The sequence below is a fragment of the Oncorhynchus tshawytscha genome, linkage group LG18, assembly GCF_018296145.1.
Source record: "Oncorhynchus tshawytscha isolate Ot180627B linkage group LG18, Otsh_v2.0, whole genome shotgun sequence".
NCBI lineage: Eukaryota > Metazoa > Chordata > Actinopteri > Salmoniformes > Salmonidae > Oncorhynchus > Oncorhynchus tshawytscha.
The window spans coordinates 2,434,776-2,450,332 of record NC_056446.1 but is presented as its reverse complement, the minus strand read 5'-3'; the positions used below and the strand labels follow the sequence as shown (position 1 = coordinate 2,450,332).

Here is a 15,557-nt window from a genome sequence, read left to right as displayed (position 1 = left end):
GACGCAAACAAATACAAGAACATGTTTCAGGTGAATACAATATGCAACAAGATATAGATTCATCAATAACGGCTGTTGATGCAGAAACAGCTTTAGACCGTCTTGAATGGCTTTTTCTATTCAAAACTTTGGAAGGGTTCATCTTTCCAGCTGAAATAATAAATGTAATACAAATATTGTATAACTGTCCAAAAGCAAAAATATACATGAATAATACTGTACATTATCTGACAAAATTGCTGTAGAAAGGGCCATAAGATAGGGATGTCCCTTCTCCCCCCTATTGTTCACACTGGCAATTGAACCGCTTGAAGAAAGAATTAGACAGGACCCAAATGTAACATTGTGGTGTTTAAGTGTTCCCTTTTATTTTTTTGAGCAGTGTAGTATGTTTGCCTTGAGTTTTTGCATCAGAGGGGAAATTCTCTTTTAAATAGTAAGGAGTATTGTTTGGTAACTACAATTCCTAGGTTATCTTCAGAAACATTTACCTACCTAACTGGGAGATGTTCTAGCCAGAAGGTGTTTTCCGTATGGGCATTAATTCACTCTTGTTTCAATTTATTCTGTATCCCGAGAAGGTACCAAACAAATTGATCACATCAGGAATAGCTGGGATACTAGCCTGGGGTTCTGTTACATAGAGGAGGATGTCATCTGCGTATAGGGAAATCTTATTTAGAGTATCTTTAGTATTATAGCTGTGTATTGCTGCATGAGATCTAATCGTCTGAGCGAGCGGTTCGATAATTAGGGCGAAGAGCATAGGCGACAGCGCACAACCCTGCCTTGTCCCTCTGTAAAAGTTCAATCAGGGCGACAATGATTGGTTAGTGAGTATTCTGGCACAGGGGTTCCTATATAAAAGCTGGATCCAATTTATGAACCCATCTCCAATATTACATTTCTGTAGGATCTTGAATAGATAGGGCCACTCAACTTGGTCAAAGTCCTTTTCGGCGTCGAGATATGACGGCAAGGTCCACGTTGGGTAACCTCTGAGAATACATAATGTTGAAGAGGCGCCTGAGATTGAAGAATGATTTTCTGTTAGGGATAAAACCGATCTGGTCCGAATGGACCAATTTGCCAATTAAAGTGCTAAGCCTGTTAGCCAGAGATTTTGCTAAAATCTTTTGGTCTGTATGACCCTACCTCTTCTGACTCTTTACCCATATGTATAACTGTAATGAATGCTTCATCCAAAGTAGAAGGGAGAGCTCCATCCTCATTGGCCTGAACCAAAATTTTGTGCAGGTAGGGAGAGAGCATGTTGCTGAATGTTTTACAGAATTCACCAGGGTATCCGTCTGGGCCCGGGGTCTTGCCACTCTTTAGAGATTGAATTGTTTCTCGAATTTCATCGAGCTATTTCCTTATTCAGGATGTTAGAATCTTCCTGGTTCAGGGCAGGAAGATTACAGTCCTCCAAAAATGTTTGCATAATTAAGGGGTTAGGATCCGCTGTGTGTGTATTTAGAGTCTCATAAAACTGACGGAATCTGTCATTGATGTCTTTGGGGGAAGAGAGAAATCTGCATCTTGGGAATTAAACTTTGAATCATTCGGTCACAAACTTTTTTTCGAAGTTGTCTGGCGAGTAATTTGTGTGGTTTGTCACCAATCTCAAAATATTTTTGCTTGGCATAGAGAAAAGATTTAGCAATTTTAGCTGAGAGAATCTGATTATATTCAAATTTTTAACAGTTACTTTTTTAAATGTTTCTCCATAGATGGATGGCTAGCATTCTCCCTATCCAGTAAGTGAATTTATTCTTCCAGTTTTGCCTACTCCTGGCAGCCTGAAAGGAGATGATTCAGCCTCTCAGATAAGCCTTCAGTGTTTCCCACAATAATGCTGGGAAGTCTCTGTGTTGTCGTTGGTATCAAAGAAAAATGTAATTTTGGTCTTTAAGATATTCACAGAATGTTTGTTCTGTGAGGAGCTGAGGATTCAACCTCCAGACCCTCTCGTTTGATACAATGTCACCCAATCTCAGGGAGAAGGTGAGTGGACTGTGGTCCAAGATTATAATATCATGATACCTCACATTACAGGTATAGGGGAGTATTCTAGCATCCACCAAATAGTAGTCAATTCGAGTGTAAACATTGTGAACATGAGCGTAAAAGGAGTATTCCCTACCCGTAGGGTTAGCGATCCTCCATATATCAAATAAGTTAGAATTTTTTTATGTAGGTATTCAATAATTCGCTTGAATAGGGGGTAGGGGTTCGCCGGGTAGAGGATCTATCCAAATATTGGTCTAGCACATAGTTAAGGTCCTCTCCAATGACCAGGTTAGTATGGGAGATATCTGGAATTAGGGCAAGGACTCTTTTGAAAAAAGAGGGGTTATCGATGTTTGGCCCATAGATATTTAGTAGAGTTACTGAAGTAGAGTGGATTTCTCCTATTACGATCACATACCGACCCTCTTTATCCGCAATAGTGGTTTTATGTAGAAAGGGAATTCCTATCCGTACCAGAATCGCTGTGCCTCTCGTTTTGGCAGAGAAGTTATTGATACACTTGCCCCACCCACCTACAATTAAGTCTGCTATGAGAGTTATTTTTCAGATGGGTTTCTTGCAAAAATATAATATCAGACGAGAGTGCTTTCAAGTGGGCTAGGACCTTGCCTCTCATAATTGGTTTGTTTAAACCCTTGACATTCCAGGAAGTGAATGTAAGCCCCGCCCTCCTCGTTTGTAGTTCCTATGGTGGCCTGCATAACATGTAACTTGATAAAAATGTAAGAAAGCGCACCAAGCCATCACGATCAGCATATGTAGCACCTTTTACTTCCCACCCTGTTCCCCTAATTTCCCCAACACTTACCCCCCCCCATCAACCCACATTTAACAGGCATGCACAAACAGAAAAAAAAGGAAAAATCTAAATAAACACATTGTCTGGCCGATGCCAAAGAAGCACGGCGCGACCTCGAACAACAGGTAAAACAAAAATAAAATCCCAACTATACGTTCACCTCTCACTATCCTGGAACTTCTACTAACATATGAACTGAGGCTCCCGCGAATTGTGTTCAGTTAGCATCTAATAAACCTAAACAGAATAAGTTGCAATTTAAACATATTGCGCACTTAAGCGTCATCCTGGGTCAATCCCAGAGATAAGCAAGATCTAGCCTCACAAGATTATATTAATTGCTAAGCAATGCCGGTAAAAACATAAACCATCCGCAACCGACATAGACAGCCGTACCTTTACATACTGTGTGTCAGGAGAACAAGGATTTTGCTAAATTAAACTTACCCCCCCAATAAAAAAAAAAAAAAAAATATATATATATATATATATATATATATATATATCCACACACAAAAATGCATATATAAAAATATATATTTAACCCCGTACAGGGACCAACATCAGGGGACATTTCAGTGACAACTAAAAATACAATTTCGGAACATTAAACATTCTTAAATGCAAGTGTCTTACACCCTTCAAAAGATTAGAATCTTGGTAATCAAACTACGTTTTCCAATTTAAAATAGCTATTACAGAGAACAAATACCATGCTTTTGTTTGAGAAGAGCAATCAAGAACAAACATTTTCCGCCATGACAGTTTTTAGACATTCACATCTGAAGGTAAAATTATGACTACATTCTGATATCTTGCTCTTATTTCTCTCTTCCTGAGTATCCCATTGATCAAATGAAGTGCTGTTTTCTTTGATAAAATCCATTTTTATAGCCTAAATCTAAACATTTTGTAAACTATTTGTGCTGTGAATTCAAACTCTATAATTTTTTTTACGGCGCATTCGGCGTGATTCGCCCCTGTAAACAATAGTTTATATAGTCATAGTGGGTTTCAGTGCATTCCTCTGGATGTTTGCAACACAGTCAAACATTGTTTTTTTTGCGGGGAGAATTGACAGAAGTGAGTTGATTTGAAGACGACGATAAATGACTACCTGACGCAGCAATAATTTTAGCGAAGCTTCATTGATTGACTATTTCTGCACAATGACCACCGATCTTCTTGAAATCTAGCTGGGTAGATAGCCAATGAGCTGAGGTAAACGCCAGTATGTAATGGTTTGGGTTGGACCACAATTCCTTGGTTGTAATCGCACGCGCAGGGAACTCTATTTTCGCCTTGACGATCAGAGCAGTTGCTGTAAGGCTTTTTACGCGCAGCTGTATTTCGGAAAGTTGTAGTTTCAACGATTTCATTGTAGATATCCTGGCGAATACATCATGTAAAAGCGAAGTCAAACTCTAAAGTGAAAGTGAGACGATTTTTTTTTTGAGGAATCTTGGAGTGTTATGATTCAAACGAACTGAGGAGCTGTTTCTGCAAGGACAGGACGTACTTCTGGACGGGTAAGTGCTAATGCCGTTTTATGAAATATAAAAATATATATATTATATATAAAACATTTAAAAAACATTTTTGCAATGAAATGTGTAGTTTGTTTTTGTGTGTGTAATATATATATATATATATATATATACAACAATGGCCGGAGTTGAATGGAACACCTTAGTGACTGTTCCCTCTGCTCTATACAATCAATACATATCTGTTTATTTTATGTGATGATAAAAGGCTCATACAATACAAATATTTGTTTAATGTTTTCTTTCACAGTGATAGCGACTCTGACTGGGAGGCCCCGATGCCAAGCTGCCCGCTCTACCTGTGCCCCCAGTGGTGTTCATATGCCACAGTTCATTACTGCAGGCATGACTGTGCCTCAGGGCCAAAAGGGCATTTTTTTGTGTTCTGTGTCGCAAGAAATGCACCACTTGTTCAGTTTGCCTCTGCTTTACATCAGAAAGAGACTGCTATGGGACAGGACACAGGCAGCAAAATACTGTGACGAGGATTTCCAAGGGGTGTACTTTTTTATTTATTATTATTATTATTATTATTATTTATTTTTTCTATATTTATTTTCAAATGTTTTTTTTTACATGTTTTTTGGGGTGTTAGAATAGCTTTTGATGTGTTGTGTGTGTGTGTGTATATAGTTTTTGCACTGCTGTATATAGTTATAGGTCATTTGACCAATTCGGCCACTTGGGTACATTTGGGCAACTTGTGTGGGACACCTGGGTGACTTCATGCTAAATGTCATGTAGCTCACCCATTCCTGAAGTTATCAGTCTGAAACGTTGCACACCTACAGTTGCCCTCTTGTGTTATCCATCATAATTATCTCCAGCAACCTATCTGAGTGTGTGGCTATTCTAGTACATGTGAAAGATGATACTACAACAATAAAAAACAGAACATTTATGCTCTTTCTTTCTCTTTTCTTCCACCAGATCTACTGTGTTATATTCTCCTACATTCAATTAACATTTCCACAAACTTCAGAATGTTTCCATTCAAATGATACCAAGAATATGCATATCCTTGCCTCTGGGGCTGAGCTACAGGCAGTTAGATTTGGGTATGTCTTCTGCCTCTGGGGCTGAGCTACAGGCAGTTAGATTTAGGTATGTCTTCAGGCGGAAATTGAGAACAAAGGGATCCAGCCATAACAGGTAAAAAAATATGTATATACAAACATTCATACCCCAGAATAACAATCTACACTGATTTAAAATATACACATACATAATACTAAAATGCTAAGAGAAAATAGTAATAAAGTACAAATAGTAATTATATGTACACAGACACAAGCACTACAGAGGGCTGGTGGGACTCTAGTCGGGAGAGCGGCCCACGGCTAGACAAAGGCAGAACGGCACAAAACATGAACTTGCTAACCAGGTGTCTGCATCTGCCCCTTCCCAACCATCACCCCCAGTCCCCTGCAAGCAATAAATAAATTGTATGGTAATAAGAATAATGTAAGGATTGTAAAATAACGAAACAAAACAACGGGGGAATATAAGTATATCCATCTGAAGGTGTCAGTGATCAAACCTGGAAGGAAAAATATGCATTGCCTTGAGCACAGCTGGGATGAAAGTGAATTTAACATTAAATGAGAGCTCTGACCGCCATCCATTGGTCGGCTCAGCATCTTACATGTTCGGTAGCCCTTGTTGAGCCCGTTTAATACGGTTTCACCCATTATGGTATAGTATGGATTCGAGTCCATGAGCAGACCCTAACACACAATGACAAGGCACTCTAACCTGTACGGGGGAGTGGCGTATATTCCCGGATAAACTTCTCTGCATCCAAAACCGAGGAGAGCCACATTTTCTCACCGGAAGGCTGGGTAATTCTTAGTCTTGCAAGGCTGGGTGAAGATTGAGTTTGGAGTGTGGTCATGACATCTCTGTAGCCGGTGCGATGCTTTGCCACATCGGGCGCATAATCCTCATAGACACGGAATGGGTGCCCTTTATGTGACAGGTTGCCCCTCATTCGAGCTTCACGCAGGATAAGATCCTTGGTCTTGAAACTGTGACAACAGATGTTTACTGGGCGAGGACGTTGGCCCGGTCCAGGCACTGGGACAAGCTGGGGATCAGAAGCCAAAACATCCGATCCCATTGCATCCTTCAATAGCTAGCGAAGAAGTCGGTGGGGCGAGAGCCCGCCTCCACCCCCTCCCTCTGCCAGACCAACAACGCAAAGGTTATTATGTCTGGATCGGCCCTCCAGGTCCACCACTTTCACAGAAAGCCTCTGCACACTATCCTGCAATGACGTGCATAGCTTCTCTAACTCGTCGATCCTACCAGCATTGAATTCAGAAGCTTTTTCAAGGTCCACAATACTCTGGCCATGCGAAGCGACCGTTCAAATGATGCTCTCGATTTTGGTGTCCAGTTCAGCAATAGTGGCCTTCAGATCCTCAGCTATAGCAACACGTAGCTACCCCAAAGCTCGGGTAAGATCTGTAAGTGTCACGTTGTTGCATATGCCTTCCGCCATGTCTGTCTCGTTGTTTAGTGGGGAGTAGGCCTCCGCTGTGGATTTATTGCCCTTTGGTCGCTTATTACTCGGCATTTTCATATAAAAAGTTACAATCTTGTATTAGAAAGAAAGGTTTGTTGTAAAAAGTGCCAAAGTAGGTTAAATTAGATTATTTCGCAAAAAAGTTGCAGGAGCCATTCACTCCAACATGCTAGCTCCGCCCCCATCTTTCTAAGTCTGAGGGTGGTTTTAACCTTCCAGACTTGGAATTTTAATAATTCGCTACCCAAGCCTTTTACTTGTGACATATAGTTAAATGCACTAAAGAGGAACAATGGGTACATATTGAAGTTGCTCATCCCCAGAATCATTTTATGTGTCTATTTTCAAAGAATAAAGCTAAGAACATTAACAACTTCATAGTGTTATGAGAATTTCGTTAAACTTCAATTAATCTACTCAGTCTGCAACCCAGAGTTTGTAAGATTCTGGTTGAATGAAGCAGACAAGAGTCCCAGCCTACAAAAATCTAAGTGTTTATTCATGAGGACGTCCTAGTCTGTTGTACAAAACCATCCCTTTTATACTGGCTCCTTACGCACATACCTTCACACACAAACATTAGGTATCCTACGCACATACTGTATCACTACCCAGCCGACAGATCCATTCCACCGAGATTAGGGAGACCTTGAGAAGTACTCCCTGTCCTCTCCCAAGTCTCAGAGGCCTAGCTGACCTGAGACCTTGAGAAGTACTCCCTGTCCTCTCCCAAATCTCTGAGGCCTAGCCCACCTGAGACCTTGAGAAGTACTCCCTGTCCTCTCCCAAGTCTCAGAGGCCTAGCCAGGTCGGCACCGAAGCTACGCCTTGCTCAGACAGTCTGTTTTTCCACTATACAGATACCTTGTTTAACCTAATTCTGACTAAAACTACACACATCATCAGATTATAATTTTATGATTCTAATCAATTTCATACAATTCTAAGGTTTCAGAGTGGCATTATTTCATTATCTTTCAACATTGAAATGATTTTATCACATAGTTAAGAACGCTATAAGGATATGGGAGAAAATAAACGTATTCTACAAGAATCAATATCACTCCTTAAAAACACAAACACTCCTTGGATAGCTTTTCAGAAATTATAAATTGGTCCACATGGAAAACTAATGGCATACAAACCGTAAATAGGGTTACCACATTTAAAATACCCAAATGCGGTAAATTATTTTGCGGGACATTCGCGGGACAGTGAAGCCTACATACATTTTTGGGGGGCACATTCTGCCTAGTTTTTTTGGGGACTATTCAGCTAACCATTCTAAAGTCTCATAAGAAATTAGGTAGAGCAAGTAATGTTATACTATTTGGTTATGTATTGTAGAATACAAATGAAATATTATGTGATCTTTTAAGATCTTTCATTGATTCAGCTTTGGTCTTACTTTACTAAACGAGCACCGTGAGAAGTGGCGCTTGCTCTCCGCCAGTACACCAACCCTGCTCCTGCTGCACCGAACGAGCTAATTGATCCATACCTAGTTTACTCTTCTGCCTCGTGCAAAATTTGGTGATACAGAAACGAGAGACCACGTGTGAAAATCTGGGAATATTTGGCCAAGGACTCTTTGCTGGTTGGTCTAAGCTCTCATCGAATGAAAAACTGTTAGGAAGGGAGATTTAAAATGGGATTGAGTGAAGTACCTGCACATATAATGTTCAATGAGCAACTCATGAGCATGGAGAGACTCAAGTATGACATCATTACCTTATCTTTTAGTCTAATATAGCTGTTTAATAACTTGTGTAGCTCTTCGTCAGAAGCATGCTTTTTGATAGTAGTTAATCCCGAAAAGATTTGAGAAATGTGATTGGTTGATGCTAGGCCTATGACATTGGCCTACCATGTCACCTTGCTCTGTGCAGAATATCAGATCTTAACGATTGGAGAAGTATTTAAAATCACCAGTACCACATCCTTATAATATATTTATTTTAGTGCAAGGTGACTGCAAGAGAAGGGTTGGGATGTCTGACTGAAATACGAGAACCTTTCTTTCTAAATTAGTAGTGTTTGAATTTGCTAATTAAATGTGGGAAATGATTGTATGTTTGAGGGACAAAGTGCGGGACTGCAATTTATGCGGGAATGCAATTTAAAAGTTTCATATCGCAAAATGTTCATTTGACATCTTTTGGACATCAGAGCAACCTTATTTGAGTCAGAAAAGGATGTTCATATGATAAGGAAGATTTACAGAACCTTGCACAGAGCATATCCAACTGATAATCTCTTGGAATTACTACTGCAACCAAGACTTAAAAATAACTGATGTTGGCACAAAATAGAGGGAAAGTTGGAGCATAACTAACCAAATTACAGTTAACTAAAAATGTGCTCTTAATCCAGTCTAAGAGATCAAATTCCCAAATTGACTCAATAATCCATGCTTTCCGGGAATGCTATGAAGTCCAAAAGTTGTGTGGAGCTAGAAAATTGTCTGTCAGAAGTATTACAATGTAAACTTTTATTATTTATTATTTAATATTTATTATTTAAATATTTAAACAACATGGGCAACCAAGAAAAATGAATCTGTACAATTCAAGGTCAAGTGGCTAACAATAACACCTTGATCACACTGACAGCATCATTACGCAAAATGGTAAGCAGCATCATCTGGATATGTCTGCAACAAAAGTACAACATTCACCTTCTGCTACTATTTCTGTCAAGCCGTCTAAGTTTGACACATACATTAGAATAATCAATTGTATGTACGACACAGAATGCACTATAACTGCCTCTGCAATGCAATGATGCAAGGCAAACGGAAATTAATGTACTACTGGTGTACGAAAATGCAAGGACGCAGTTGGTGTGATCGAGGGTAATGCTGGGATTAGAGATGGGGGTGTGAGCATGCGGGTGTGGGCAGATGAGATGTAGCCTTTGTGTGCGACTGTAAGTTGTTGTTCATCTGTATAAGTTCCTATTTGGAGTGTAATAAAAATATTATATATACAGTACCAGTCAAAAGTTTGGACACACCTACTCATTGCAGGGTCCTACATGGTAGAATAATAGTGAAGACATCAAAACTTTAACACATGGAATCATGGAGTAACCAAAAAAATGTTTAACAAATCAAAATATATTTTAAATTTGAGATTCTTCAAAGTAGCTACCCTTTGCCTTGATGACAGCTTTGGACACTCTTGGCATTCTCTCAACCAGCTTCACGTGGTAGTCACCTGTAATGCATTTCAATTAACAGGTGTGCCTTGTTAAAAGTTCATTTGTGGAATTTCTTTCCTTCTTAATACCTTTCAGCCAATCAGTTGTTGTCACAAGGCAGGGGTGGTATACAGAAAATAGCCCTATTTGGTAAAAGACCAAGTCAATATTATGGAACAACTCAAATAAGCAAGGAGAAATGACACTCCATCATTACTTTAAGACGTGAAGGTCAATCAATCTGGAAAATGTCAAGAACTTTGAAAGTTTCTTCAAAGCAAATCAAAGGAAACTTTTTGTCGCATGCGCCGTATACAACCTTACCTTGAAATGCTTACTTTACAAGCCCTTAACCAACAGTGCAGTTCAAGAGAGAGTAAAGAAAATATTTACCAAAGAAACTAAAGTAAAAAGGGGTACCGGTACAGGTAAGTCGTAGGTAGGGGTGAAGTGACTATGCATAGATAATAAATAGCGAGTAGCAACAGTGTACAAAACAAATAGATAGGGGGGGTGGTCAATATAAATAGTCCAATGACCATTTGATTAATTGTTCAGCAGTCTTATGGCTTGGGGGTAGAAACTGTTAAGGAGCCTTTTGGTCCTAGACTTGACGCTCCGGTACCAATTGCCGTGCAGTAGCAAAGAAAACAATCTATGACTTGGGTGACTGGAGTCTCTGAAAATGTTTTGGGCTTTCCTCTGACACCGCCTAGTATATAGGTCCTGGATGGCAGGAAGCTTGGCCCCAGTGATGTACTGGACTGTATGTGTTACCCTCTGTAGCACCTTACAGTTAGATGCTGAGGAGTTGCCACCTCGGGCGATGATGCAACCTGTCAGGATGGTGTAGCTGTAGAACCTTTTGAGGATCTGGGGACACATGCCAAATCTTTTTAGTCTCCTGAGGGTGAAAAAGTGTTGTCATGCCTTAACGACTGTCTTGGTGTGTTTGAACCATGAAAGTTCGCTGGTGATGTGGACACCAAAGAACTTGAAACTCTCGACCCACTGGACTACAGTCCCGTCGATGTTAATGGGGGCCCGTTCGGCCCACATTTTCCTGTAGTCCACGATCAGCTCCTTTGCTTGCTCACATTGACGGAGAGGTTGAAGGACCCCAGTATTAAGGGTCAGCGTGGACCCCCACCTGGGGTCCTTAGCTTAGTGATGAGCTTTGTGGGCACTATGGTGTTGAACGCTGAGCTGTAGTCAATGAACAGCATTCTCACATAAGTGTTGCATTTGTCCAGTTGGGAAAGGGCAGTGTGCAGTGCGATTGAGATTGCGTCACCTGTGGATCTGTTGGGGCGGTATGCGAATTGGAGTGGGTCTAGGGTATCCGGGAGGATGCTGTTGATGAGGGCCATGACCAGCCTTTCAAAGCACTTAATGGCTACTGTCGTGAGTGCTATGGGGCAGTGATCATTTAGGCAGGTTACCTTCGCTTCCTTGGGCACAGGGGCTATAGAGGTATGCTTGAAACATTTAGGTATTACAGACTCAGTCAGGGAGAGGTTGAAAAGTGAAGACACTTGCCAGTTTCTCAGCGCATGCTTTGAGAACACGTCCTGGTCGTCTGTCTGGCCCCGTGGCTTTATGAATGTTGACCTGTTTAAAGGTCTTGCGTTATCACACAGTCGTCCAGAACAACTGGTGCTCTCATGCATGCTTCAGTGTTGCTTCAGTGTTGCTTTCCTCAAAGCGTGCATAAAAGGCATTTAGCTCATCTGGTAGGCTCACATCACTGGGCAGCTCACGTCTGGGTTTCCATTTTTAGTCTGTAATAGTTTTCAAGCCCTGCCACATCCCACGATGTCAGAGCCAGTGTAGTAGGATTCAATCTTAATCCTGCATTGACACTTTGCTTGTTTGATGGTTTGTCTGAGAGCGTAGCGGGATTTCAAATAAGCGTCCGGATTAGGGTCCCGCTCCTTGAAAGCGGCAGCTCTAGCCTTTAGCTCGATGTTGATTTTGCCTTTAATCCATGGCTTCTGGTTTGAATATGTACACCACTGTTCAAAGTATGGTGCCACATAGAAACATCCTTCTTTTTGAAAGAAAATTTAAAAAATTGTCCATTTAAATAACATAAAATTGATCACTACTACAATTGTTAATGTTGTAAATGACTATTGTAGCTGGAAACCGATGATTTTTAATGGAGTATCTACATAGGCGTACAGAGGCCCATAATCAGCCCCCATCATTCCTGTGTTCCAATGGCACATTGTGTTAGCTAATCCAAGTTTATCATTTTTAAAGGCTAATTGACATTAGAAAACCCTTTTGCAATTAATGATTAAAGAAGCAATAAAACTGTCCTTTAAAATAGTTGAGTATCTGGAGCATTAGCATTTGTGTGTTTGACTACAGGCTCAAAATGGCTAGAAACAAATAACTTTCTTCTGAAACTCGTCAGTCCATTCTTGTTCTGAGAAATAGAACACCAGTCTCAACGTCAACAGTGAAGAGGTGACTCCGGGATGCTGGATGAAGGATGAGTTGCAAAGAAAAAGCCATATCTCACACTGGCCAATACAAATAAAATATTTACATGGGCAAAAGAACATGGACACTGGACAGAGGAACTTTGCCTAGAAGTCCAGCATCCCGGAGTCGCTCCTTCAGTGTTGACGTTGTGACTTGCAGGTACTATTTAATGAAGCTGCCAGTTGAGGACCTCTGATTTTTGGTTCCAACCGCCATGTCTTTGTGAGACGCAGAGTAGGTGAATGGATGATCTCCACATGTGTGGTTCCCATCAGGGAGCATGGAGGAGGAGGTGTGATGGTGCTTTGCTGATGACACTTTCTGTGATTTATTTAGAATTCAAGGCACACTTAACCAGCATAGCTACCACAGCATTCTGCAGCGACACGCCATCCCATCTGGTTTGAGCTTAGTGGGACTATCATTTGTTTTTCAACAGGACAATGACCCAAAAACACACCTCTAGGCTGTGTAAGGTCTATTTGACCAAGAAGGAGAGAGATGGAGTGCTGCATCAGATGACCTGGCCTCCACGATCACCCGACCTCAACTCAATTGAGATGGGATGAGTTGGACGGCAGAGTGAAGGAAAAGCAGCCCACAAGTGCTCAGTATATGTGGGAACTCCTTCAAGACTTTTGTATTGCATTCCTCATGAAGCTGGTTGAGAGAATGCCAAGAGTGTGCAAAGTTGTAATCAAGGCAAAGGGTGGCTCTGCCCCACCTGCTCTGAATGACTGGTCCCCACTGCATGAGAGCCAGTTTAATCATAGTGCTTGATGTTTTTTTGCGACTGAACTTGAAGAAACTTTAACATTTCTTGAAATCTTCCGCATTGACTGATATGCATGTTTTAATGTAATGATGGATTATTTATTTTTTTGCTTATTTGAGCTGCTCTTGCCATAATATGGACTTGGTCTTTTACCAAATAGGGCTATTTCTTTATACCACCCCTACCTTGTCTCAACACAACTGATTGGCTCAAACGCATTAGGAAAGAAATTCCACAAATTAACTTTTAACAAGGCACACCTGTTAATTGAAATGCATTCCAGGTGACTACCTCGTGAAGCTGGTTGAGAGAATGCCAAGAGTGTGCAAAGCTGTCAGCAAGGCAAAGGGTGGCTACTTTGTAGAATCTCAAAATAAAATATATTTTGACTTATTCTATAATGTAAAAAATAGTTCAAATAAAAACCCTGAAATGAGTGTGTCCAGACTGTTGACTTGTCCTTTATATAAAAATAATAATTAAGTATCAAGCATGAATCAACTATTTTTTATTCTAGGATCTTTTCGCTTTGGATATGGAGCCGTATCGGTACAGCGGAGTCAACCTGACGGGTTTCCGGATCCTAAACACTGAAAACTCTCAGGTGTCATCGATCATCGAGAAGTGGTCCATGGAACGCCTTCAAGCCCCACCCAAAGCGGACTCAGGCCTCCTGGACGGATTCATGACGGTATGGTTCAAACTGCTCATGCCTCTGTTATGCTGTGCATGCACAAACATGTTTATTGCGGTACTTAATCAACTTATATTGCTACATTTATGGGATTTTTCTAGTACACACACTTTGTAAAGCCATTGTGTATGGAATGGTCAGTTTATATGAAATGTGAAATATGACAATGTAAGGAGAGAGTTACTTTTAGGGGTAACAGGGCAGGATAGCCAGGGCTTTAGTCCAGTGAGAGGCTCTCTGGGAGGGCACCAAGGTTGGGAAGTAATCCCGTCTGGAGCTTTGGGGCTGAAGCTCCTGGGTCTAAATGCGCTCTAATGAGACGATGTGGATGGTAATGGACGTTTATCTGCACTCCTTCACTCGCCTCCTTGCTGGGAACCCTGCCAAAATATGACAATCTGTCAGTGTAAGGAGAGAGAGAGAGAGCAAATTGGACGGTAATGATGGGCTCTACCTTTTTTTCGGGGTGCCATCCAAAAAAAAGCCAGCAACGGTGAGGTAATTTGAAAGTGGAAAAAAAGAAGTGGAACCCAGGCATGGTCATTCAAGGTCTTTCTCTGTATTTATTTGTCTGAAACCTCCAATTGCCTAATTTCGCTAGCATGATGTGAAGTCCCTGGGAGATGTGTGCCTGTGTTTTTCTGTTTGGTATCTCTTTCCTATGTCTGGGTATAGGATGGCAGTAGATCCATGGTGAATCTTTAGAGATGCAGAAAGCAATAACACAGTGTCAGAAACTGAAATGTATGCTTGTGAACTGGAATTTTAGTCTTACCCTTATCTTGCTTACTTATGGTTGCACAATGTGCAATGTGATATCATGTCATACTGTAGTTCTCTGTTTGTCATGGAAGCTGCCACCCCTAAACTAGAGCACATGCATGTCAAACACTGTCTGTATGCTTATTCAAAGCAAAGACACTGTAGGCTCTACAACTATCCTTTCAAGCTTATCCAATGCACATTTAACTGCATTCATTCGGGTCATTCATTCGGGAATCTGCTCTGATGTCTTGCCAGAGAAAGACCCATTGCCACATAAGGAAGCATACCACCCCTAAAGCAATTCCCCTAGGCGTATACCCAAGATAAAACAACAACGCTGTTATGTTATTCATGTATGCAAGGATTAAAGTTGCCACACCTATTTAGAGTAATTCCTATCCTAGAGCAAAAAGTTTTGTTTAGGTTCATTCTCGAAGGCTGACGCAGGCTGCTAATACATATTCAGCAATTGAGGGTGGGAACATTGTGGTAATTTCCACTACTACAATTGTTAATGTTGTAAATGACTATTGTAGCTGGAAACCGATGATTTTTAATGGAGTATCTACATAGGCGTACAGAGGCCCATAATCAGCCCCCATCACTCCTGTGTTCCAATGGCACATTGTGTTAGCTAATCCAAGTTTATCATTTTTAAAGGCTAATTGACATTAGAAAACCCTTTTGCAATTAATGATTAAAGAAGCAATAAAACTGTCCTT

General features: G+C 40.7%; 1 protein-coding gene across 3 annotated transcripts in view; it reads left to right on the top strand.

Annotated features, from left to right (window-relative positions):
- The window catches only part of LOC112217391 (glutamate receptor ionotropic, kainate 2-like), a 202,341-nt gene that overhangs the window by 69,759 nt on the left and 117,025 nt on the right, over positions 1-15,557 (top strand). For all 3 annotated transcript variants that reach the window (XR_006079246.1, XR_006079245.1, XM_042300585.1), the window contains exon 6: positions 13,894-14,067. Coding sequence is in view for 1 of the 3 variants with exons in the window: in XM_042300585.1 (XP_042156519.1) it covers positions 13,894-14,067 (174 nt within the window). In the remaining 2 variants the exon portion in view is untranslated. The remainder of the gene's footprint in view (positions 1-13,893; positions 14,068-15,557) is intronic.